The sequence below is a fragment of the Heptranchias perlo genome, chromosome 6, assembly GCF_035084215.1.
Source record: "Heptranchias perlo isolate sHepPer1 chromosome 6, sHepPer1.hap1, whole genome shotgun sequence".
Classification (NCBI taxonomy): domain Eukaryota; kingdom Metazoa; phylum Chordata; class Chondrichthyes; order Hexanchiformes; family Hexanchidae; genus Heptranchias; species Heptranchias perlo.
In genome coordinates, this window is record NC_090330.1 from 54,491,368 (window position 1) to 54,515,689 (window position 24,322).

Genomic DNA, 24,322 nt, shown 5'->3' on the forward strand with positions numbered 1-24,322 from the left:
CTGTGACCACCTGATGTGACAATCTTAGCCTTTGGGAAACACTGCTCTTCTGAGAGGTCAAGGAAGCTGAACCTCTGTCTGTAAACCCTGTTACGTGGGTAGTGCCTGCTGTGAACTCGATCCCTCTGTTGCTCTCCTCTCTGTTGTCCACCTGCAGCTCCCTCCACAATACACCCTTGTTGCTGGGAATGCTGAGTGTCTTCCTCATCCGAAATCCAATCAAAAGCAGCCATGGCGCCACCCATCCTGATGTTCTCTGTGTGAACATCTTCAAACTGTACAAATAAGTCTTTCACAACAAGAACTCTCTCCAAACCACTGCCCAGAGGGAACTGAGAAAGCAGCTGTGAGCACTGAGCCTTTATTCAGTTCGGGCTTCCTGACTTTTAACCATCCCGATAAAGTGCCATTTAATCTCGCCTCGGTTGCATTGGCGAAACCCATGCAGGAGGCATTCATTTCAAATCACTGGCAATCACATTAAAGGAGCCTCATTTAAATATGATAATGTTGGATCCGCCTCTCCAGAGTGGGTTAATCGGACACCCTGATATCCACCACAGTAAAAACGGAAACGGGTGCGTGCATGGCGGGTTACGGTTGCATTTCTCGAACTTGACGATTTAACACCCCCCCCCAACCCTTTCCCGCCAGTTATGGGGGTATTAATATCGAGGCCAATGTCTCCAATTTCAGATTGGCACACGTGTACTTTGCTTCCAGCAACGAATTGTCCACCACATGTTCTCTAGGGAGGATTATGTTAAAAGTGAAACACAGAAAATGAAACAAAAAAAGAACAGAATTGTTAACATTTTTAGGGAATATTAAAACAAAGGACATCCTTGTGAGTTAAAGGAAAAATATAACAAGACTAAGACCCCAGTGGTTGAATGAGAGGTCAAAAATAATGTATCACCAAGCAGGATTTGTTTTTTTTTAAATGCAGGCAAATAAAAAGTAGAGATGATTAGGAGTGACATAAAAGTCAGTTGAAGATAATTAAAATAAGGATTAGAGGAGGTAGGAATACAACATAAAGCAGATTGTAAATCGCAGCAAGAGTGAAAGGATTTAGCTATGTCAACAGTAGATGGCATGTAAGACCAGATAGGTCCTTTAAAGGAGAATTTGGGTAGAAATAAAATACACATGAGGATACGACAATGTGTGGATATAAATTTTTCACATCAGCCTTCAAAAATCAGTCTTTGAAACAATTCTAGATAGTCATTTTCGCTCAATAATCTATAACATATGTAGAGGGCAATGAAAGACTTGTGAAGAAAATCAAAGAATTAAAGGGTAAATTCACTGATCCTGTGCTTTCAGCAGGGAGTACACTTAAAAGGAGTGCAAGAATGAATTGTACAGTGTTGTAACCCTTTCCCCATGATGTGCAACTTTTGACTGCATCTTCTTGCAGGGAGCATGGGATTCATGAATTTACTCTTAAACATCTACAGGGAGCCTGAACCAAGAGGTACACCTCAAGAAAATGCAAGAGACAATGAGCAGCGTTCTGGTGACTATTTTTAGAAGCTCCATTTAGAGCAGCAGCTGAAGATTGGATGACAGCAAATGTTGTAACAACAGTCAGGGAAGGCGCGAGCACATGCTATTACCGCACGCCTGGAGCGGGTGGGTGCTTAAAATAGTGGTCGAGTACTTACCGCTGAGTTCCTGACGCACCTCCGCCTGCCTCCATTTTAACTGCACACTTTACGGAGAAGGTTGAGAGCCCACCGCAGGCAGGTGGGGTTCATGAATGTTTTAAAAACGGGGTCCCATTATGCAATTGGGATCCTGATGCCATTTTAACTAAAAATTGGGGCAGTGCCACCCACTGTCAGACCTGCCAGTAAAACATGCTCCTGCTGCCCGATATCTGGCTCCCGCCCATTGGCCAGCTAGTGTTTTCCATTGGGTTCAGGTGGGAGACTGATGGGGCCCATGCGGATAGGGCCCGGGAGTTAAAATTTCCCGGACCTCACTCTGAGGAGGGCCATACAGTATCCCCATCCGCACAACTCCCAGCACAAGTTAAAATTTTAGCTTATCTATCACCTCGGGATACAATGTCCATACAAAGTTATCAATGTACATTCAGATCACCACTTACAGATTTACTGGAATACTTTCAGAAGGTAACTAAGCTGGATGAAGCTGTTCACGGATATTTGATAAAGGCATTTGATAAAGTTGCACATTAAGGTTTTTAAAGAAAATTAAGGCTCATCAAATTAATAGCAAACTCGCTAACTGGATTGAAAACTTGGTTGGGGGCAGCACAAAACAGGAATTAATGATAAATGAAAAAAACAATGAGAGCAGAGTTCTGTAGTGATCAATTCTACAGTGCGTACTCTTAATACACTATATGGAAGAGAATGGTCTTGATATTATCTCCCCTCTCCCCTCACAATGGGGGGGAGGTAATATGAAATGCACGTAACCCGACCCCATCAAACCACGCACGTACTCGTGCCATTTTTACACCGGTGGATTTCGTGGCATCCGTGTGTCCCACCATGGAGAAGCAGGACGGTTATTAACACATTTAAATCGGGCTCCTACATTGCAATTGTAGGGTTTCCAGGGATTCGGGAAACTCAGCAGTGAAACCGAGGCAAGAGCCACCGCACCCCAAGTGTTTTTCTATGATGGCTAAAGGTCAATATTGAAATATCTTCCAAAGACTTTACACGCTGCAGTCTCTTCTTTTTCTGTATAGCTTTATAATGTTTGAGGATTCTGGCACAGAAATAAAGCCGAGTACGATCTGACCAAGGGCAGGACTCCATTGGATGCAGTGCTCTGCTGGTGTCCAGAGTGCTGTAGCCAATTATTGTAGCAGAGGTAAAACCAGTTTCCAATAGTATCATCTCTGTAAATGGTAACGGTAGGAGAAGTAGTTAATATGACTATCCAGTTCCCTTTGGTACTCCTCCTCACTGAGTTCCACTGGGAGCTCCTTAACCATTATTGATTAGAGAAGCAGGAAACTGACCCTAACAGCAGCCCACATTTACCACCAGTGGGAAAATTATGCTCTTTTTGTATTTGTGCAGAGAACATGTTCTTTACGTAAAATGAAAATATAAATCATTAGAAGACCTTTATCAGTTTTTCCCTTTATAGATCTGATTATAAATTACCAATGTGTCTACTGTGTCATGATTTTTAAAAAGGTAGCGTTCATGATTGCAGTTCACTATGGAAAGGTGATGAAATTATTCATGAAATTATTTGGTATCTTAAGCCCCTCAAGTTATATTGTACCACCCTCATATAAAGTATCAATGAAAAGGATGTAAAATTAACTGTTCAGTTAATTTAAAAAGGAAAAATGTGCAAATGCTGGAAATCTGAAAAACAAATGTTGGAAATATTTGTGGAAAAACCAAACGTTGTGTTTAAGAACATAGATACATGGAGATAGCAAAAAGAGGCTGGGAATCCTGAAACATTGGCCCAGATATTTACGGGGAGGGAGCGGGTGCACGTGTTTGCGTGGGAGAAACCCAGAAATGCTGGGGACGCGGAGGTCCTGCTGAATATAACGGCAGGACCTCATTATCATTTTTTTACCCAGTTTTCTGCCAACTTTGCGATGGTCCCAGCAACTGGGAAACATCATGGCTTGGTGGGGGTGGGGGGGGGGGAATCGAACTGGCAATCGGGATGGACGAGGGACAGGGAAACATCGTGGCTTGGTGGGGGGGGGGGGGGGTCCGGGGGGAATCGAACTGGCAATCGGGATGGACGGGGGACAGGGAAACATCGTGGCTTGGTGGAGGGGGGGGGGGGGGGGGAGTCGGACCAGCAATGGGGGCGAGGGGGTACCAGGAAACATCATAGGTTGGTTGGGGGGGGGTACTCTTCCGCTGGGCCTACCACTGGGTGGCCTGAGCGCCCACCTGAGACAAGTCGATGCCCTTTTAATATGCAACTCGGGGTCCTATGGTGTACATAGGACCCTGTTTGCCATTTTAGGACAGTACAGTGTAAAGCATGCAGTGTGCAGGCTCCGCCCAGTATCAGTTGGCCCAATTGAAGAGAAGCCCAGCAGATAAGTTTTAGTTTATTTTTGTGGGGCCGGGAGGAGCAGGAGTGCTCCTCTGGTCTCTACAAAACCAACCTGGGTTGCTTTCACTCCGGCTTCCCCTCTCCCGAGTATGCCCCCCACCCCCTCACAAACCCACCTGGTTGAACACCGGAGCCAAGCCGCCCGATAATACGACGGCCCAGAGCCGGCAAGCTGCCTCTGGGGCGCACGTTTTCCTCCCGCAGCCCGCTGGCCGAATGCTAATGTGGCCCAGTCCTCAAACTAGGCCAGGCTTCCGCCGGGATTATCGGGCGGCCAGCTGGCTGGGGAAAATCTACCCCAAAATGTGTCAGTAATTTTACCTTTTTAAAGTGATGTTAAACTATAAAATGATTATTAACTTAAACTAAAGCACAGGTCCATAGAATCATAGAATCGTAGAAATTTATGGCACAGAAGGAGGCCATTCGGCCTATCGTGTCTGTGCCGGCTGAAAAAGAGCTATCCAACCTAAACCCACTTCCCAACTCTTGGTCTGTAACCTTGTAGGTTACGGCACTTCCAGTGCATATCCAAGTACTTTTTAAATGCGATGAGCGTTTCTGCCTCTACCACTCTTTCAGGCTGTGAGTTCCAGACCCCTACCACCCTCTGGGTGAAAGATTTCTCCTCAACTCCCCTCTAATCCTTCAACCAATTACTTTAAATCTATACCCCCTGGTTATTGACCTCTCTGCTGAGGGAAATATGGGACATATAAGAGATATATTTAATGAATCTTCATTTACTTATTTTAAGAAATACTCAGTCATAAAATCCATAAAACCCAACCTGCTGGGATGTTATTACATCCAAATTAGTGAAGAGAGACAGACAGTTTAGCAGATCGGCTGTTCCTTACCGTCACAGGTCCTGTTATATTTAGGATTTTCCTGCTGTTGATTTTTCAGCCTGCACTTAAACTTGTGCTGCCAGAACTCTGGGAACCAGGGATTATTAGAGTGGGACTCTGGCCGAAGCTCAAGGTAGTAATCATCGAACCACACCACATCAGGAGATTGGAGTTTGATTGTTATGCCTCCAGCAGCTTCTCGCTGGTAGCCATCTGTCACATCATACCTATCTGCCCAGCCATCACTGTAATGAACAAGAGATAAGTCAGTGTTAAAAGGTCATTACAATGTGCATTCATTGAGCTGCAATAATAAATACATGGCCTTTATTTGTGAATATATTGCAAACAGGCAAGCCTTTGATATTCGGTATTAATTAAAATGTAGAAAGGTAATGGCAGTAGCTTTTTGAGAAAAAATATCCTTATAACACACAAAGCTTATTTAAAACTTCAAACCTATTTTGCTCAGATAATAAACCAATTAGAAGATAGGTAGTAAAGCACGTCTATGGCTCAGTGCGTAAATGCATCTTGTGGTGTGATACTCAGCCATACTGATCGGGTTCAATCCCTGGTCTGTGCTGAAACAGCTGATCACATATGAGGCATTTGTGGATATGGTACATCTGATGTCAGCGTATTTGGGCTGGAGAAGGGGAAGAATTAGTCAGAATTCCCACTCTTGATTGTTAGGTGAGGGCAGGATCAAGCTCAGACTCGATTATGATGCCCTCCCCTCCCAAACTCGAATAGGCTGCCAACACTTGCTAACTGGGCTTGCACGTGGGGGTTAATTATGCAATCCCATATTTTCTGATCACACCTCTGTGAATCACCTTGGGACATTTTCCTACAGTAAAGGCTCTATGTAAATGCAAGCTGTTGTTGTTTTAGCGGGGAACCGGGCTTGCAGGGAGCATGGGTTGGAGAATCAGAACTACAGTGTTGTAGTCTTAGCACTGACCTGCATTCCCTTCAAGTGCACCTTCCCTGCTGGGAGTGTAGAATCACAAAATTAGCACCCTGAAGAATGGCCACTTAGGCAAGATACTGCTGTACTGCTGGTACTTATGGAACGAGTGCTTCATGGGAAGGAGGGGAGAAAAATGGGAAAAAAATAATGGCCCATATTTTGCTGGAGCGGGGCATCTCATGGCATGCCCCATTACTTAGACTTTTTCCCTTACCCTTCAGCTTGAAAATGTTTTACCCTGTAAATTGCTGGAAGTGTGAGCTGATAACGGTGCATTGAGGGCAATGGGGTATCTGGGACCTGAGTGAACGAAGGGACCAAGAGACTATCTCCTTAACTGATAAGATTGAAGGATTGAGATATAAACAGAGATGAACCCGGTGCTTGGGTTGCTTTTTTATTGCCTTATTAACCTGCAGCACTACTTTAAATGACTTGTGAATGTGTACCCCTAGATCCTTTTGCTCCTCTGTCCCATTTAGAGTCTTATTATCCAAGCAGTATGTGGCCTCTTTAATCTTACCACCAAAATGTATCATCTCACACTTATCTATATTGAAATTAATTTGCCAATTACACGCCCATTCTGCAAGTTTATTAATGTCTTCTTGTATTTTGTTGAACTCTTCCTTTGTATTAACTATACCCCCCATTTAGAGTCGTCCGCAAATTTTGAAATCGTACACCAGAGGCCAAATCGTTAATGTAAATTGTGAACAACAGTGGTCCCAGCACTAATCCCTGTGGAACACCACTTCCCACCTTTTGCCAGTCTGAGTGGCTACCCTTAACCACTATGCTCTGTTTTTGTAGCCAGCTTGCGATTCATTCTGCTACCTGTCCCCTGACTCCACATGCTCTGACCTTAATCATGAGTCTACAATGCGGTACCTTATCGAAGGCCTTTTGAAAATCCAAATATATTACATCTACTGCGTTATCCTTGTCTGTTCTTACTGTATCTCCTTCAAAGGCTTTTTTTCAGACAAGGCCTTAGCAATAAGAATTCAGACATTTTCTCTTATCACTGTTGATTCAAAGCATGTGAGAAATTTATAAAGGCCAGTAATTCAATCAACCAACAGCAATTTACCTGCTCCACCCACATATGGGGGTAAATTTTAACATACTGGCGGGAACACAGCGGGGGGGGGGGGGGGGGTCAATACGCATGTGGGAAACCCAGAAAATTTTTTCGTGCCTTTACTCGAGCGATCATGACTTAATTGAAGGCCCTTAATGTAACTTCCAGGTTTCGTGTCTCCAAGCTGCACAGCGAACGTACTGCACACCTGAATGATGTGCTAGGAGCTGGATTATTTAAAGAGCCACTGCAACCATGGTTTTTGAAGGAGAAAGGAGCAATTTAAGAAGATGGAGCAACAAAGGGCGAGGCCAGCACCCCGGTTCAGTGACTCTTCGCTGGAGTTGCTATTAGCCGGTGTGAGGAACAGGAGGGAAACACTGTACCCGGCAGACAGGAGGAAACGCCTGCCTCTGCCACCAAGAAGGCCTGGCTCGAGTTGGCAGAGGAGGTGACCAGCAAGACCACTATGTCAAGGATGTGGATCCAATGCAGGAAGCGCTTCAGTGACCTTACCAGGTCAGGAAAAGTGAGTACCGTTACTGATTCACCTACATTCTGTGGTGCACATTACCTCCCCTCTCACTCTGCCCTGCCAAGTCTACTCCAAAACATCACTCCTCACACCCACTTAAGCCTCATTATCAACTTACCTTCACTTTCTGTGCACTTCCTCACCTCCCCATTTGTGAACCCACCACTCCCACTCATCCCAATCCTGATGCAATGTGATCAATCTGTCTGATAGTCATCCTCTGATGCATCTCTTTCATTGTCAGCCTGACTCAGAGCAATGCATCCATTGGGTGACCCTGTCACCCTCACTCACACACATGTCTGTACTTTCTCCCCTTGTAGGAAAAGAGAGCACAAAACGCAAGGGAGAGGATGAGGACTGGAGGGGGGGCCACCACAAATAGCGCCCCTGACAGAGGCGGAGGAGGAGGCCTTGGACCTCAGCCGAATGGTGGAGTGCCTAGCCTTCGGGGATGCCGAGACTGGTACTCTGCAAACACCTGATGACAGAACTTTAACATCCCTCACACACATTAATTGATTTTGTCAACGATTGACCTGTTGCACACCTCAGCATGCTCATTACTTCTGCAATGATTCTTAATATTGCTGTATGTTCTCTTCCAGGGCCTTCAAGGATTGCTGAAGCAACAGGCGACCTGGATGAGGGCGAATGCTCAGAGGAGGTCCATGCCTCTGAGGAAGCTCATCACATCATAGCGAGCCATGCACCAGCGCAGATACTCACACTTCGGTGGGTCCTGTTAGGCAGATAGTTGGGTTGTCACCTGGTGATTCATCACATACAAGTGTGCACGAATAGACACTGGTGGCAGGGGCAGCTGAGGAGAGTCCGTGTCGGGCGGGGTGGGGGGGTGGGGGGACACTCTTCTCCAAGCTCTGCTCAGCTGGACACAGATGCTGAACCCCAGGGTCCATCCTTGAAAAGAAGAATGATCGAGGCACCCTTGTGACGTAATGCAAGATGTCCCATGCACACTGTCCACAACAGCGGAATGGATGGAGGGGTCCACCTGCAAAACTAGTGGAATGGTGGCACAGGTAAGTGTGGGAATGTCTGCGATGGAGAGAATGAGTTGTCCACCTTCGTCGTCCTCCTCCTCCTCCTTCTCCTCCTCCTCTTCTTCTTCAATGTTGCCGGCAGATGAAAATGCTTCATGAGGGCATGGGAGGTCATCCACCTGTAACCCTCTCTGTTGAGCAGGACACAACACATGACTATTATTCTGCACACCCTCACCGGTGAGTACTGAAGGTGCTCCCCCCAGATCGGTCCAGGCACCCGAAGCGCATTTTGAGCATTCAATGGCTTGTTGAATGACAGACCTGGTGGTGATGTGACTGTCGTTGTACCGCTGCTGTGCCTCGTTGGTGGGGTTTCTCAGGGGTATTATGAGCCACATCGGCAGGGGGGGTATCCCTTGCCTCCAAGCAGCCAGCCCTTAAGTCTGTCTTCTGCGTGGAAGAGGGCCGGGGTGAAGGAATCATGGCAGTTACCAGGTAATTTGGCACACACCTGCAGAAACCTCTTCCGTTGGTCACAAACCAGCTGCGCATTGATGGGGTGATATCCTTTTAGGTTGATGAACAGTCCTGGCTCATGTGCAGGTCCTTGGATTGCTACATGTGCGCAATCAATTGCGCCCTGCACCCATGGAAAGCCAGCCAGAGAGTGAAAACCCACTGCCCTCTCAGTCTGGCTGATGTCGTCGCGGAGGAAGTTGACGTGGTCGGATGCCCTGACAAACAAGCCATCCGTGACCTATTGTATATACTTACGTGCAGACGACTGAGAGACCCTGGGGATATCACTGGTGGTGCCCTGGAAGGATCTGGAGACGAAGAAATTGAGGGTAGTGGTGGCTTTAACTGCTAGGGGGAATTAGTGCCCACCAGGCCTAGCCAGGAGTGTGCACATGTCTGTGACCACTGCTGACTTAATCTCAGCCTTCATAGGTAATGCTCCTCAGAGAGGTCCAGAAAGCTCAGCCTCTGTCTGTAGCCTCTCCCTCACATGGGTAGTGCCTCCTGTGACCTCGGCCCCTCCGTTGGTCCCCTCTCTGCTCTTCTGCAGATCCTTGTGGCACACCTCTGTCTTGTGGACTTGCAACTCCCAGGACTGCAGGCTGTGTCCGCCGCAGATGGCGATGTGCCTCCTCCTCAAATGTACTGTAGAATAAATCCATTGTGCCCCCCATCCTGATGTTGTCAGTTTGAGGGGGGTCCAAAATGTAGGTAAATATGTGAACACAAGAATTCTGAGTGTGAACAAAGAAATCTCAGTCTAAACGCAAAGAACTCTCAGCCAAAGGTTTGTCTGAGAGAATTGTTTGCCCTGCTGCAAAAACTCACCTTTTATTCACTGGTCAATCACTGGTTTAAAGGTCCAAATCTGTGCCGGCTGCAACTCACCTCCGTTTCCATGGTGTATTTCAGAGGCCACAGGACATACGTTCAGAAGCAGTTAAAATGGCTGGTGGAGGTCAAACCACAAAAATGTAATATCTACCTGAACTGGCCATTTAAATATCGTCCTGCCATTTCCGGGTTTCAGAAGCGTGCGGGCACCCAATCGTGTCTGGGTCAAACCCGGAAGTCGGCACATTGAAGCAGGGATGTGCTCCGAAATCAAAGAATTTTCACTGCCCACCCATCCCCAACCCACCTGTTCTTTGGGGTTAACATTTACTCCATGCTGTGAGTCACTGATGCTAACATGGGCTCTGTCCGGAAAATAGATCTGCCTGGTGGATAGTAGGGTAGCAAGCAAAATTACTCTACAGCTCAACAGCAAATGTATTGACCAAAGGAAAGTCCAATCCATGAAAAGCTGGGTGCACATGTCAATTTGTCTTTTTTACGGCCTTATTAACCTGCGTCGCTACTTTTAGTGATTTGTGTATCTGTACTCCTAGATCCCTTCGCTCCTCTATCCCATTTAGACTCAAGGGGCTAGAAATTGGGCCATGTACCACCCATTGTTTTGGCACTCTGCAGCCTCCCAAATGTCCAAGATGGCATCTGGGATGCGTGCGCATACTTCTAACGTGACCTGCGCCGGATGCCATCTTTGTAAAGGGTTTAGCACACGTGCAGACAACGAACACTGGCAACATATGAAGTAAGGAGAATATGCGTTTGATCAGTGTGCAATTCAGGACCCCCCACCAGGGCCATTTAAAGGGACTATGCAGGCTTTATAGGTTAGTTGATGAATTACTGCTTTTGGCTGCTGATGCATTTGTCTCCTGTACTTGAATATTAGGACTAGAGTGAAGTTAGGAAACGCTTCTACATGCAACGGGTGGTAGAAGTTTGAAATGCTGTTCTGCAAACGGCAGTTGATGCTAATTCAATTGTGAATTTTAAATTGAGATTGATAGATTTCTGTGAACCAAGGGTATTAAGGGATATGGGGCTAAGGTGGGTTTCTGGAGTTAGGTCACAGATCAACCATGATCTCATTGAATGGTGGAACATGTTTGAGGGGCTAAATGGCATTGCCACTTGCTGCCTCCTGATATGCGCATCTTCTCCTGCAAGAAAGCGAGAAGTGTATTGTTGAGTGACCTGCAGAATGTCTGGGTGATGTGCCTGTCATGATTGAATAGCTGCCAGTGTGTGTGGCCTGTGAGTTGTGGGTGTGCGGCTTGCAACAGTGGTAATGTGTGAGGATGAGAGGAAGCATCTGATTGGAAGAGTTGAGTACTGATTGAAAGAGTTTGTTGGTAGGGGGAATGATGGAGGGTGTAGTGAGTGGAGCAGTCGATGAGGTTAGTGGTACAGTTGGTAGGAGACGTCAATTGACAGTTGGCCTCACTCACCTTCACCACTCGTGTCAAAGCATTGAACTCCTTCCTGCACTGCACCATGTTCGTGGTGTTATGTGCCTGGCATTGACTGCGTCCCCTACTGCCTCCACTGCCTTTTGAGCATATATCTGGAGGGCCTCTTGCCCCTGCCCTGCGGATGCAGGATGGCCCTCCTTCTGTCCATCTCTTGCACCATGGCCTCTAGTGCATCATCAGAGAACCTTGGTGCACACTCTCTCTCAGGCCCGGTACAAACTCAAATCGGCAGATTGGTGAGGTCTGGTGTGCAGATTGGAGGATGTGGGATTTAATAGTGCCCAACCTTTATTCAATGTTTTAACATAATTCATCAGTTTGTAAACATAGGGACGAGAGCTGCGTCTGTGTTTTATGTGTGCGATGTCTGATCTCTGTTCAGACTCCGTGCAGACCCGTATTTTATTTTTTGCAAATAAGAGGTGCATGTGGCCTTTAAGAGATGCGAGCAATTGACCCGAGATTTGGGCTCCCCCTGCTGGTGAGAAGTGCAAATGTGGTGGAATCCTTGTGTCAAGGCTGGATTGCTACGCTTCAATCCGGTAAGTGGCCAGACAGTGCGAATGTCTCGTGCTGCCTGCAACGGAACCGCCAGGCGCAGGTTAATCACGCACCCTGGTGACCGCGCCTGGATTCCTGCCTTATCGAACTTAACCCCTGTATTATCCAAGCAGTATGTGGCCTCCTTATTCTTCCTACCAAAATGCACCTCCTCACACTTATCTATATTGAAATTCATTTGTCAATTACACACTCATTCTGCAAGTTTATTAATGTCGTATTCTTCCTTTGTATTAACTATACTCCCCAAATTGGTGTCGTCCGTAAATTTTGAAATTGCCCTTCTGATCCCTAAGTTCAAATCATTAAGATAAATTGTGAACAACAGTGGTCCCAGTAACAATCCCTGTGGAACATCACTTCCCACCTTTTGCCAGTCTGAGTAGCTATCCTTAATCCCTACACTCTATTTTCTGTTTTGTAGCCAACTTGCTACCCATTCTGCTACTTTCCCCTGACTCCACATGCTCTGACCTTAGTCATGAGTCTACTATGCGGTACTTTATCGAAGGCCTTTTGAAAATCCAATTATATTACATTTACTACATTACCCTTGTTTACTCTTTCTGTTACTTTGTCAAAGAATTCAATAAGGTTGATCAAACATGACTTTTCCTTCTGAACTCTGTGCTGACTATTCTTTATTATATTTTCGTTCTCTCGATGTCTTTCTATTACATCTTTGAGTAAAAATTCCATTATCTTTCCTACCACCAATGATAAGCTAACTGGTCTATAGTTCCCTGGACTTTTTCTATCTTCCTTTTTAAATTTAGGAATCACATTAGCTGTCCGCCAGTCTTCTGGCACTATTCCCATTTCCAGTGAATTTTCATATACATGTAATAGTGCCTCTGCCATCTCCTCCCTAACTTCGTAGCCTCCTTTTGTTCTATAAACCTCTTTGCTTCTACTATTCATATTGGGAGTTTGAGTCTAATTATAGGCCTTTGAGGCTTTTAATGAAAGAGCTTAAAACATAAGGGAAATAGTGGGAAACTACGGGTCTAATGAGATTGAGGAACTTAAAGTAATTAAGATTAGTAAAGAAAACGTACTGGAGAAATAAATGGGACTAAAAGCCAACAAATCCCCTGGACCTGATGGCATACATTCTAGAGTTTTAAAAGATGTGGCTGCAGAGATAGTGAATGCATTGGTTTTGATCTTCCAGAATTCCCTAGATTCTAGGACGGTCCCCATGGATTGGAAGGTAGCAAATGTGACCCCGCTATTCAAGAAAGGAGGGAGAGAGAAAACATGGAACTACAGGCCAGTTAGCCCGACATCAGTAGTATGAAAAATGATTGAATCTATTATTAAGGACATAGTAACAGGACACTTAGATGATCATAATATGGTTAGGCAGAGTCAACACAGTTTTATGAAAGGGAAATCGTGTTTGACAATCTATTAGAGTTTTTTGAGGGTCTAACTAGCAGGGTAGATAAGGGGGAACCAGTGGATGTAGTATATTTGGATTTTCAAAAGGCATTCGATAAGGTGCCACACAAGAGGTTGTTACACAAGATTAGGGCTCATGGGATTTAGCTTTGGTTAATGGACAGAAAACAGAGAGTAGGAATAAACTGGTCATTTTCAGGTTGGCAAGTTGTAAATAGTGAGATGCCACAAGGATCAGTGCTTGGACCATAGCTGTTTACAATATATATCAATGATTTAGATGAGGGGATTGAGTGTAATGTATCCAAGTTTGCTGACGATACAAAGCTAGGTGGGAAAGTAAGCTGTGAGGAGGACGCAAAGAGGCTGCAAAGGGATATTGACAGGTTAAGTGAGTGGGCGAGAAGGTGGCAGATGGAATATAACGTGGGGAAATGTGAAATTATCCACTTTGGTTGGAAGAATAGAAAAGCAGAATATTTTTTAAAAGAAGAGACCAAGAAATGTTGGTATTCAGAGGGATTTGGGTGTCCTTGCACATGAATCACAGAAAGTTAACATCAGGTACAGCAAGCAATTAGGAAGGCCAATGGTATGTTAACCTTTATTGCAAGGGGGTTGGAATATAAGAGTAAGGGGGTCTTGCTGCAATTGTACAGGGCTCTGGTGAGACCATACCTGGAGTACTGTGTATTGTTTTGGTCTCCTTACCTAAGGAAGGATATACTTCCCTTGGAGGAGGTGCAACGAAGGTTCACTAGATTGACTCCTGGGATGAGAGGGTTGTCCTATGAGGAGAGATTGAGTAGAATGGGCTTATATTCTCTGAAGTTTAAAAGAATGAGAGGTGATCTCATTGAAATGTATAAAATTCTTAGAGGGCTTGACAGGGTAGATGTGGAGAGACTGTTTCCCCTGGCTGGAGAGTCTAGAACTAGGGGTCATAGTCTCAAGATAAGAGGTCGGCCATTTAGGACCAAGATGAGGAAAAATTTCTTCACTCAGATGCTTGTGAATCTTTGGAATTCTCTACCCCAGAGGGCTGTGGACGCTCAGTCGTTGAGTATATTCAAGACTGAGATCGATAAATTTTTGGACACTAAGATAATCAAGGGATATGGAGAGAGGGCGGGAAATTGGAGTTGAGGTAGAAGATCGGCCATGATCTTATTGAATGGTGGAGCAGGCTCGAAGGGCCATAGGGCCTACTCCTGCTCCTATTTCTTATGTTCTTATGTAAACCAGGACTTTTACCCAATGAAAAATAATGGAAGAAATGAGCCTAATAAAGTCCTGTTGCTATTATAAGATCATCTATTGTCAGATCTGGCTGCTAATTGACCGTTCAAAGCTTAATTAAAAGTAAAAAATTGCTGCAGTATTTTGTGTTCCATTATATATTGTTTTAACGTATTGTTAGATTCCCTACACTGTGGATTATTGTGGCTGAGGAGTATAATGTGCGACCTGGAGTTTTCACAGACTTTTCCTAATGCTGCGATTAAATTGTTCACTTAGAGGTGAATGAGAACAATTCAGCTTATCATAGCCTTTTGATTTTCTTCTTTCCTCCTAAGGAATTGCTCGTCAACTCCACAGGACATTTATTCTCTGAGATCAAGAACTCACTATGTTGGATCCACTGTTCACATCAATGAGCTCTGTAAAACAAAATTGCAACAGAGAGCAGCAGGAAGGAGAGTCAAGGAACTTATAACAAAGGATGAAACTGAAAGAGAGATAGGCCAAAAAGGTGACAGATGCATGCAGAGAAGAACATAGTGGGAAAAAAAGATAATGAGCAACCAGAAGAAAGTAATTGCCAGCCAGTAATCTCAGGAGGATGAAACATGTAGAATAGCTGTGAAACATTGTTCCAGCAGTGACACAGGAGACCCATAGACCATTGCGCATAAACCATTGGTGGAATCCCCACATGTGTGTTAGAAATAGTAATGCAGTCATGTTCTGAGAAGGATCCATCCCATTTTCATCAAAATTAATGGCCTAGAAATTGGGCTGCGTAGCCTCCGTTTTTCAAGCACTACGCGGCCTACAAAGGTCCCAAAATGGCAGGCCTGCAATAACGAAGAATGCTCCTCCCGAACCCACATTAAAGGACCTTCCCGATCGCCGGTGCTCCTGCCGTCCCCCTCCCCCCACCCCTCCGTCCCGGCCCTGAGATGCCCGACTCTTAATCTCCCACCCCCGCGACTCCAGGCACCACCCCCCCCCCCCCCCCCCCCCCCCCCCCCCCCCCCCGACCTGATCCCATCCCCAGTCCCGCGTTCTCTTTAACCACTTATTGGAGGGCTGATACTGAGGGCTGCTGCGGAGCTAGCAGTGATCTGATATCTCAGCAATCCTCTCCATTCTTTGCTGGTGGGCTATAGTAGAGGAGAGGAGAGGTGGAGGAGAGGAGAGCAGAGGTGGAGGAGAGGAGAGGTGGAGGAGAGGAGAGGAGGGGTGGAGGAGAGGTGAGGAGAGGTGGAGGAGAGGAGGGGTGGAGGAGAGGTGAGTTGAGGTGGAGGAGAGGAGAGGTGAGGAGAGGAGTGGTGGAGGAGAGGAGAGAAGAGGTAGAGAGGAGCGGTGGAGGAGAGGAGAGGAGTGGTGGAGGAGAGGAGAGGAGAGGAGAGGTGGAGGAGAGGAGAGGTGAGGTGAGATGGAGGAGAGGAAAGGAGAAGTGGAGAGAGGAGAGGTGGAGGAGAGGAGAGGAGAGGTGAGTTGAGGTGGAGGAGAGGAGAGGTGAGGAGAGGAGTGGTAGAGGAGAGAAGAGGTAGAGAGGAGAGGTGGAGGAGAGGAGAGGAGAGGTGGAGGAGAGGAGAGGAGAGGTGAGGAGAGGTGAGGTGGAGGAGAGGAGACATGGAGGAGAGGAAAGGAGAAGTGGAGAGAGGAGAGGTGGAGGAGAGGAGAGGAGTGGTGGAGAAGTGGAGGAGAGGAGAAGTGGAGAGAGAGGAGCAGAGAGGTGGAGGAGAGGGGAGGTGAGGTGAAGGACAGGAGAGGTGGAGGAGAGGGGAGGAGAGGACAGGAGGGGTGAGAATAAAGGGGGGAGGAGGTGATGAAAGTAGATAAGGATAGAGGTGAGAGGAAGGGTGAAGAGAGGGAGTAGAAGAGGGGAGGAAAGGCTAGGGAAGGTCGAGAAGGGAAAGGGAAGAGGAGAGGGGGAAGGTAGAGGGTGGAATGGGAAAGAGGAGCAGGGAAGAGGGGAGTAATGGGCGATAGAGTAAAAGCAGAGGCAGAATAGAGACAAAAGCAATAAGGGTGATGGGAGAGAGGTGGGGAGAGGAGGAAGAGGGAGATTGAGAGGGGAGGAATGTTAAGATGAGTGATGGAACGGAGGGACTGGGAAGAGGAGGGAGAATCGAGAGAGGAGAATGAGAGGAGGGGAGGGAAAGAGCAGGAAGCGGGAGTGGAGGGGACAGGGAGAAAGGGAAGGAAGCATAATCATAGGAGAAGAGACAAAGAGAAGGGACATGAAAATGGGAAAGAAAATCTGTTTCTAAGGGGATGGGTGTCTGCAGCCTATTTTGCCCTTTGGGGTGCTCAGTGGGGGAGGTTCATTATTTGACAATGAACTGTGTATAAAATAAGAAGCAATAGCTCTCATATATTTGTTCTTACCTTCAGTGTAAAAGAATATTTATTGTGCCAATTTACTGGAGGGCAGGTCAGTTATAGAATTTGCATCAACACAAACTGCATAGTCTAACTCAGGAGTGAAGTCGACCAAATTGAATTTAGGCGAGTGATGTGAGACCACTTCAAGCTTCATATCAGCTGCTCTACAACTGCAAACTTTAACAACTTTGTAGATGATTATTGGACCACCTGGGAATGTTTTAAACTGTTTAAATGATGGCAAAGAGCCTGTCCTGTCAGTTTTATTTTTGCTAACATTAAAAATGTAGCTGATATTTGCATACTGGTGAGTGGAGCTTTGTGCATGCAGGCCAACCTGTCTGAGCCAAAAATGATGCACAGCACTCACTAAAGGTAGGAATGCCAGTGCCACATCATTCTAGGTGGGAACTGGTCTCAAACCTGCATGTGTAATATAGCAGCACCACGAGACTATCAGTTCGAAATGTTTTGTGTCCATCACTCTTTCAGTTCCCCAATCCCACTTAACAATGAGCTGCAATCATACAAAACAGGTCCATGAAATTAATGTCAAACTCTGAACTGGGAATGTATTACCTATAATTAATTTAATCCAAAAGTCAGACAGAGATTAGATACTACTGCACATTATAATGATGATTCAGTCCAAAATGTTCATTAAACTAAATCACCCTAGTCAGTGAATATAAGCAATGTTTTCAAGGAATAAAGCCATTTAATTTTCCAGTAGAGTAAAACATAGCGAGGTGATACTGCAGTTATGCAACACATCTTGTCTCATTTCAAAAGAATTTTGAATATAATTGCATTATAATCCTGCTGAGTGGTTTAACCGGCTTCTAATAGTGTGAGTTCACCAGGAGGATACAACCACCATCAGAACAAAGCTAAAATTTGTTAAACCATTTTAGCATTAAAGTTTAAAAACAATTTAGGCAGTCCAATAAATTGCCTTTATATTTCTAACAATAAAAATCGGCTGTCCCATCAATTTTTACTAACTTTAAATATTTTCCTGGCAGCTGGAGAGTTCTAAAGATGTGTTTAATTATGGACATACAGACTGTGTTTTGCTAATTCAGGACTGATGTCAGTGGTCAGCATAACTCTCTACTGGGATCCTACAGGTGCCAACTGAAGCATAAAACAATTTTTACTATGGTTCTTACATAATAATTGAAGTGAGAACTAAATTTTGATATGAAATGAAATGTTACATTTTATTTTATATCAAAATTTAGTTCTCACTTGAATTATTATGTAAGAACCATAGTAAATATTGTTTTATGCTTTTCATTTTACATCAAAAATGTGTGATAGTTTTCTTTGCTTTTTTTTCCCATCTTAGTGATTAGTGTTTCTTTCCAGCATGATATGGCTGGACTACTGGGAAAATATATTTTAGCAATCAACAAAATCTGAGAGATAAGTAAATGAGAATCAATGCCTGGCAGTATATCCTTGGGATGTGGACGACACCAGCATGGCAGCATTTATTGCCCATCTCTAGCTGCCCTGAAGGTATTAAGAGTCAACCACATAATGTTGGACTGGAGTAACATGTAGGCCAGACCAAGTAAGGGTGGTAGGTTCCCATCCCTGAATGACATTTGTGAACCAATTGGGTTTCTACAACAATCCAGCAGCTTTCTTAGTTATTTTTCTTGGTGCCAGCCAACAAAGTACCAGATTGATTGAATTTAATTTCACAACTTGCCATTCAAACTCACAACACCTGGGTTACTAGCCAAGGACCATAACCACTAAGGTACCATACTTAAAAATTATCAAAAACCTTAAGGCAAGTGTAGAAGCAATAGCTGAAAGAAATTAAATGTAGTCAAACTATCCTTTGGCGGGCAAGTGGGAAAAGGGTTTTGTGATCTGGATTGATTTTCTAATGAGTCTCACTGGCAGTGCTGGTGAGCACTTAGTGCCTTCGGCTCACTAGGATCCCGAAGCTCAAACCCTGGGCTTTTCCAGCGAGGTGAGCTGCCAGTGATGGAAGCTCCTGCTACGAGATTTCTTTTAAACTTAAAAAAAAATGCAAATATATTCATTGCATGATTCCTCTACTTTTGGCAGGGATTGCATTATTAGCAATGTAAGCCTATTTTGGGCATAAGGAAAGTGCCATTAGTGAGGGAGATCTTAAAAGGAAATAGACTTTGGCTCTTTTTCTTTCCCCTTTTCCCTGTCAATTTTATTTCTGTGTATTTTTAAGTTTTTTTTAAATATTTTGGGGTGGGGGTCAAAATAAGTATTTTGGGACAACTTTTAAGTGGTGCAATTTTGTTTCCACTAGTTGATAACAATTTATTTTCAGTCCTGAAAAAAAGTATTCCATTACTGTCTGATAAATCATTGAAAATGGATCACAAGGGAAGCGCTGGCAGGACTCCTGCACAATAGGAGCAGATGAAAAAAGAGTGCACAGGAAAAGGGGTTCTTCCAATATTAACTTTCACAGGAGCTTAGAGATCTACCAAGCAATTAGTTTGGTTGCTGCCCAATAAGGTAGTTTATGGTTGCAATAGAAGAAGGCATGTCAGGGAGATGAGCAGTCACTTGAACCACCTTGGCTCCACTTGACATTGTGCCATGTACTGTATCTGTAGCCCTATGCATGCCTATCTGACAATGACCAAAGACAACTGTTTCCGCATGCTTCGTGTCAACAAGAAAAAAATGTATTGCAACACCTACAAAACATTATATTTTCTGAAAACATAATAAATTGATCTTTGACCTCATTATTTGTCAATGACTAAGTACTTAAAGGTTGCAGAGCTGGGGTCAAAGGTTGTAGGATAGGTCCAAAAGTTATATGAATCCAATGTTACAAGGGTGAAAGTAAAGGAACAGGAGGGTAATTACCCCTTCTTAACAAATTCCACTCTAACCACAGTGTGACAGCCCAGAAATCCTGTACCATCACAATTGGGGTATTGCAATAGAAGCTAATTTAGGATACCATTTGACTGCTGCCTTCATGTTTGTTAGTGCTACTTAGCAATGGTGCTACATTAATAAAATTTAGACTCCCATCTGTATTGATTCTATAGTTTGGCTGCTATAGCACTGGTGTCATCATATTATCCATCATTTAGCTTCTTGCTCACCTTCCATTCTCTGCCAGCATTACCATTGTTTGTGTTTACCTTACCCTTCTAAAATAGCATCTACCCAGTAGACACTTAGCTGAGCACAATTTAAAATGGTAATAAAATGTAAATGAAATAGAAGCTATAAAGTACAGCAGCAATTTCCCTCAATACATTTGTTCTGTTTGGTTTGATTTGATTTGCTCTGTTCAAACAACAAACACAATGGGTAAGTTAGTCATGCAAAAGAAAAGCATTTTGTAAAAATTTAATTTCTGTTTCATAGTGAGAAATCATACATTGTACTATGGTCTTTTTTTATATCTCTATTAAGTCTGAGACCCAATCTAACAGCATATGGGATACATTACAATGTGTTCTTTCCCACCGGATTTGGGAAAGAAGACTAGTACTAATTCAATACTCCATTTTTTACTTCATTATTATAGCATGTAAACTGTATTCCTTCAAATTAAATTGTGTTAAAGTACTACATAAATGGTAACTAAATGACACAAATATAATTGTAATAGGTTTTATGGTTACCAATTCTGAAACAGAAGACAGTGGCACAGAACGTTTGCGGCTGTTTTACAACAGACCTTACCTTTCACTACTCAAAGTGATTAAACTGGATGCATTATTTGATTTTGACAAATTACACAAGCAAGATTGCAGGGTATAAGATTTCTAACCAGCACCACCTGTAAGACTGCACCACATTTCCTATGGGATCGCATTTGAAACCACTAGATTGCATGTCAAAAAAGGATTCTTAGTATCAATAACAGATAACTGCGTGGGTTTTTTTCTGCAGGAAGTGATGGTACAAAGGATAACAACAAACTATTGAATTGTCCACATGACATCAAGGAAAATAGTGTTTGAAACTCTAATCCAATTTGCAGCCAATGGAAACCATGAAAAAAGAACTATAAAACAACAACGGTGTGTCAACGTATACATATATCTACCGGACGTGAATGCACATACAAATTAAAAACTAAAAATAAAAATATATAAAACTCATTTTTGCAAACTGCTATCTCTTAGTTATATCTAACAATTACAAAATAGCTAATATATATAGAAATATGACTTAAAAGGTAATTTTCTTTTTAAAACTCTTCTTTCCGCATAGTGAGGATGAAGCTTACTAGCAGATGCTACCCTATTTAGTACAATATTACCAGATGTGTCTCCACAGCAACCAGACCATACAACCAGTTATGACTATGCTGCAGATGAGTAATGTCAAAAAAGTCCTTGATTAAATTTGATGAAACTCATTCCACAATAAATTGTTATTTTTTCAATGAAATGAGAAGGCACCATTGTATAAGGAGAATTCTGAAATAAGGGAAGAGAGGAAGGGAAAGAAGATTTGAAATTACATAGTGCCTTATTGTAAGATGACGCAAAGTATTTCATACAATGAATCACCTTTCACAAGATCAAAAGATAAATATGAGCAAGGTTATTTGGTCCCTCTTAGTATATTCATCCAGAAAAACCTATTCCTCCATCACAGCATCCAAGTGTCTCCTAAATGATTCCAAAGTTTTACCGCTGCTACTCTACCTGTCTTGCTCACTCTTTGTGTGAAGAATTTCCTGACATCAATCCTAAAATTGTTATTAGCTAGTTTGAACCAATACCCTCATTATCCTACTGTCACAGCTTAATCTGAAGTTTCAGATTTACTTTTTCAATACTGTTAACTACCTTATACACCTCTTAAAAATCCCTTCTCAGTTGCTTCTTTTCAAGGCTGAAAAGCCCAAGTTTCTCTAGGCTTGCCTTATGAGTCAGTGCTTGAAGTGTAGTGACTGGCAACAAAGAGATCTAGAATGAGGATTATCACTAGAAGAATGAATTGGGAAGTTCAAAGAATTTTTTTTTCACACAGCATGGCACCAGGACATGGAACACTAGTTCAAGAGGCAAAGACTAACATAATTTAAAAAGAAATTTGAATAGGTATTTGTACAGGAAGAATACAAAAAAGACAAAAGTGGGATATGGGTAGATAGCTCAAATTGAAAGGCTTGCACCATTACAGGTATAATGAGCTGAATGGCCTTCTATGCATTGTAAATTCCAGGATTTAATGATCATCAGCACCATCACATGGATTTGTCCCCACCCGCTCACTATCTAGTCTGGCCAGTATGCCACAAAATTATTCCTTTCATCTGCTCTATTTTGCGTCAGTCTTGAGCATTTGGGTGTATATAACAGAACATGCTACCAGCTGAGTTAACAGCGGGCAACATAGTAATATTCACGTCCTGGTGTTCTTCCATCAAGTAGCAGGGCAGGCAATTATCCAGCTCATAGAGCAATGTGTAGCATATGGGACACAGAACTAGTATATACACAACATATTTCTTCTATACAGGCAGTCACTATTATTGTTTTATATATATACTGAGCATTATTACTGTTATGATTGTTGGCCAAACACTGGTGAAAATTAGGATTCAACGTATCAATTTGTGAAAAAAATCTGCTTCAGACAAATAATTTAAAAAATAAATCATATAACATTTATAAAGTTATAATTTTTGTCTTTATTTTGCAACTTTCTCCCTCTAAGGCTACATACCATTCCCTTGCAGATTCATGGGGGTAAATTTTAATACCAGGAATGGATGGGTTGGGGGTGGGTGGGAGGTTAAAATAACGGGTTTTTGGAACAGGACCGCATCCCGGCTCCAACTCGCCCACTTCTGGGTTCAACCCAGGCAGGTTTGCAAGCGTGTGCATAGCAGACACCAGGAAATCCCACCCCTACTTAAAGCGAATACTTAAAATGGCAATGTACCTCATTGAGATACTTGAGGTACTTAATATTTTGTGTAAAGGAACATTAAAATGAATTTAACCTTACATGTTCAGGTTTACCATTGCTTCCGATTCACGTCAGATAAAAGCAGGTTTGGAAGGGTCAGATCCATGAGATGAGTGCCTTTATTTCATTGTTTGTGGGTCCAGATGAGCAGAAGCGCTTCATCCAGGCCCAACAAGCTCACCTGGCTGACAGGATCCCACGATCGGCCACACTCCCACCACCCCCCCCCCCCCCCCCGCCGCTCCACTGCCTCCATATAGGACCCCCACCTACCTCCGACTCCTCACCCAACCTCCGGCGACTTCCGATCTTCTTCCCGGCCCCTCGATCTTCTTCCCGGCCCCTCGATCTTCTTCCCGGCCCCCAGATCTTCTTCCCGGCCCCCAGATCTTCTTCCCGGCCCCCAGATCTTCTTCCCGGCCCCCAGATCTTCTCCCCAGCCCATGATCTCTCCCTCCCTCCCTCCGATCCCCAGCTGCAGCCTTTGTGCCCGACAACCAGCCGGCCTGTCAATCAGGCTGGCTGCCAGGCGTAAAACCCGGAAGTAAAATTGAATGGCCTCGTTAAGGTCGCGATCGCCACTAATCTTCCGGGTTTCGCGCCTGAAAATCATTCCCCCCACTCCCTTCCCGGCTCGAAGTTAAAATTTACCCCCTGATTTCAACTAGGCTTCTGTAACATCAATGCTGCTTTTGAGGTAGGGCACTAGGAGGTGTCCAAGAGCACCCATGGGTAACTTAAAATTTCTATATTTTCCCCATCTTCCCCCACCCCAGTCCAGTGGAGAAGCAGTTGGGGGTAAAATTCCTTGTGCTGATGACTTCAATGAAAAAATCTGCATGAGAACAAACCTGTACTCACTAAAACTATTGCACAAGGAATTTTACCCTGTTTATCTGCAGTCAGCACCTTAGCTGCTCAATGTGCATTTTTAATGGAACTTCAAATTTTCGATTTACAAACACTGAACTTGAGGAGGTTGAAGCTAAAGTCAAAACCTAAATCAGGGTGAATGTGAATTGTATTCACTATAAAGACCTTCTGAGTGATTTCTTTGCTGTTAAAATAGTTTCATGCTTGCAAACCTATTGTTTCTCTATTATTTGGTACGATACAAAACCAGTACATACTTCTAAACAGCAAAGGCTTTACTTGTGTATTTAAGCAACCATGGTCAACAAATGAGGTAAGAGACAGTATCAAGCTAAAAGAAAAGGCTTACACAAATGCAAGGAAAAGTGGAAATCCAGCCGACTGCGGGAGCTATAAAAAAACACGGATACAAAGAAAGTAATCAGAGTTGCAAAAAGGGAATATGAAAAAAACTTGCAAGGGATATTAAAGCTAACAGCGAAAGTTTTTATAAACATATTAAAAGAAAGTGAGCGGTAAA

General features: G+C 43.8%; 1 protein-coding gene across 1 annotated transcript in view; it reads right to left on the minus strand.

Annotated features, from left to right (window-relative positions):
* grm5b (glutamate receptor, metabotropic 5b) overlaps nt 1-24,322 on the minus strand; it is a 432,178-nt gene that overhangs the window by 144,045 nt on the left and 263,811 nt on the right. The window contains exon 3 of the mRNA XM_067986328.1: nt 4,950-5,185. Coding sequence (XP_067842429.1) covers nt 4,950-5,185 — 236 coding nt within the window. The remainder of the gene's footprint in view (nt 1-4,949; nt 5,186-24,322) is intronic.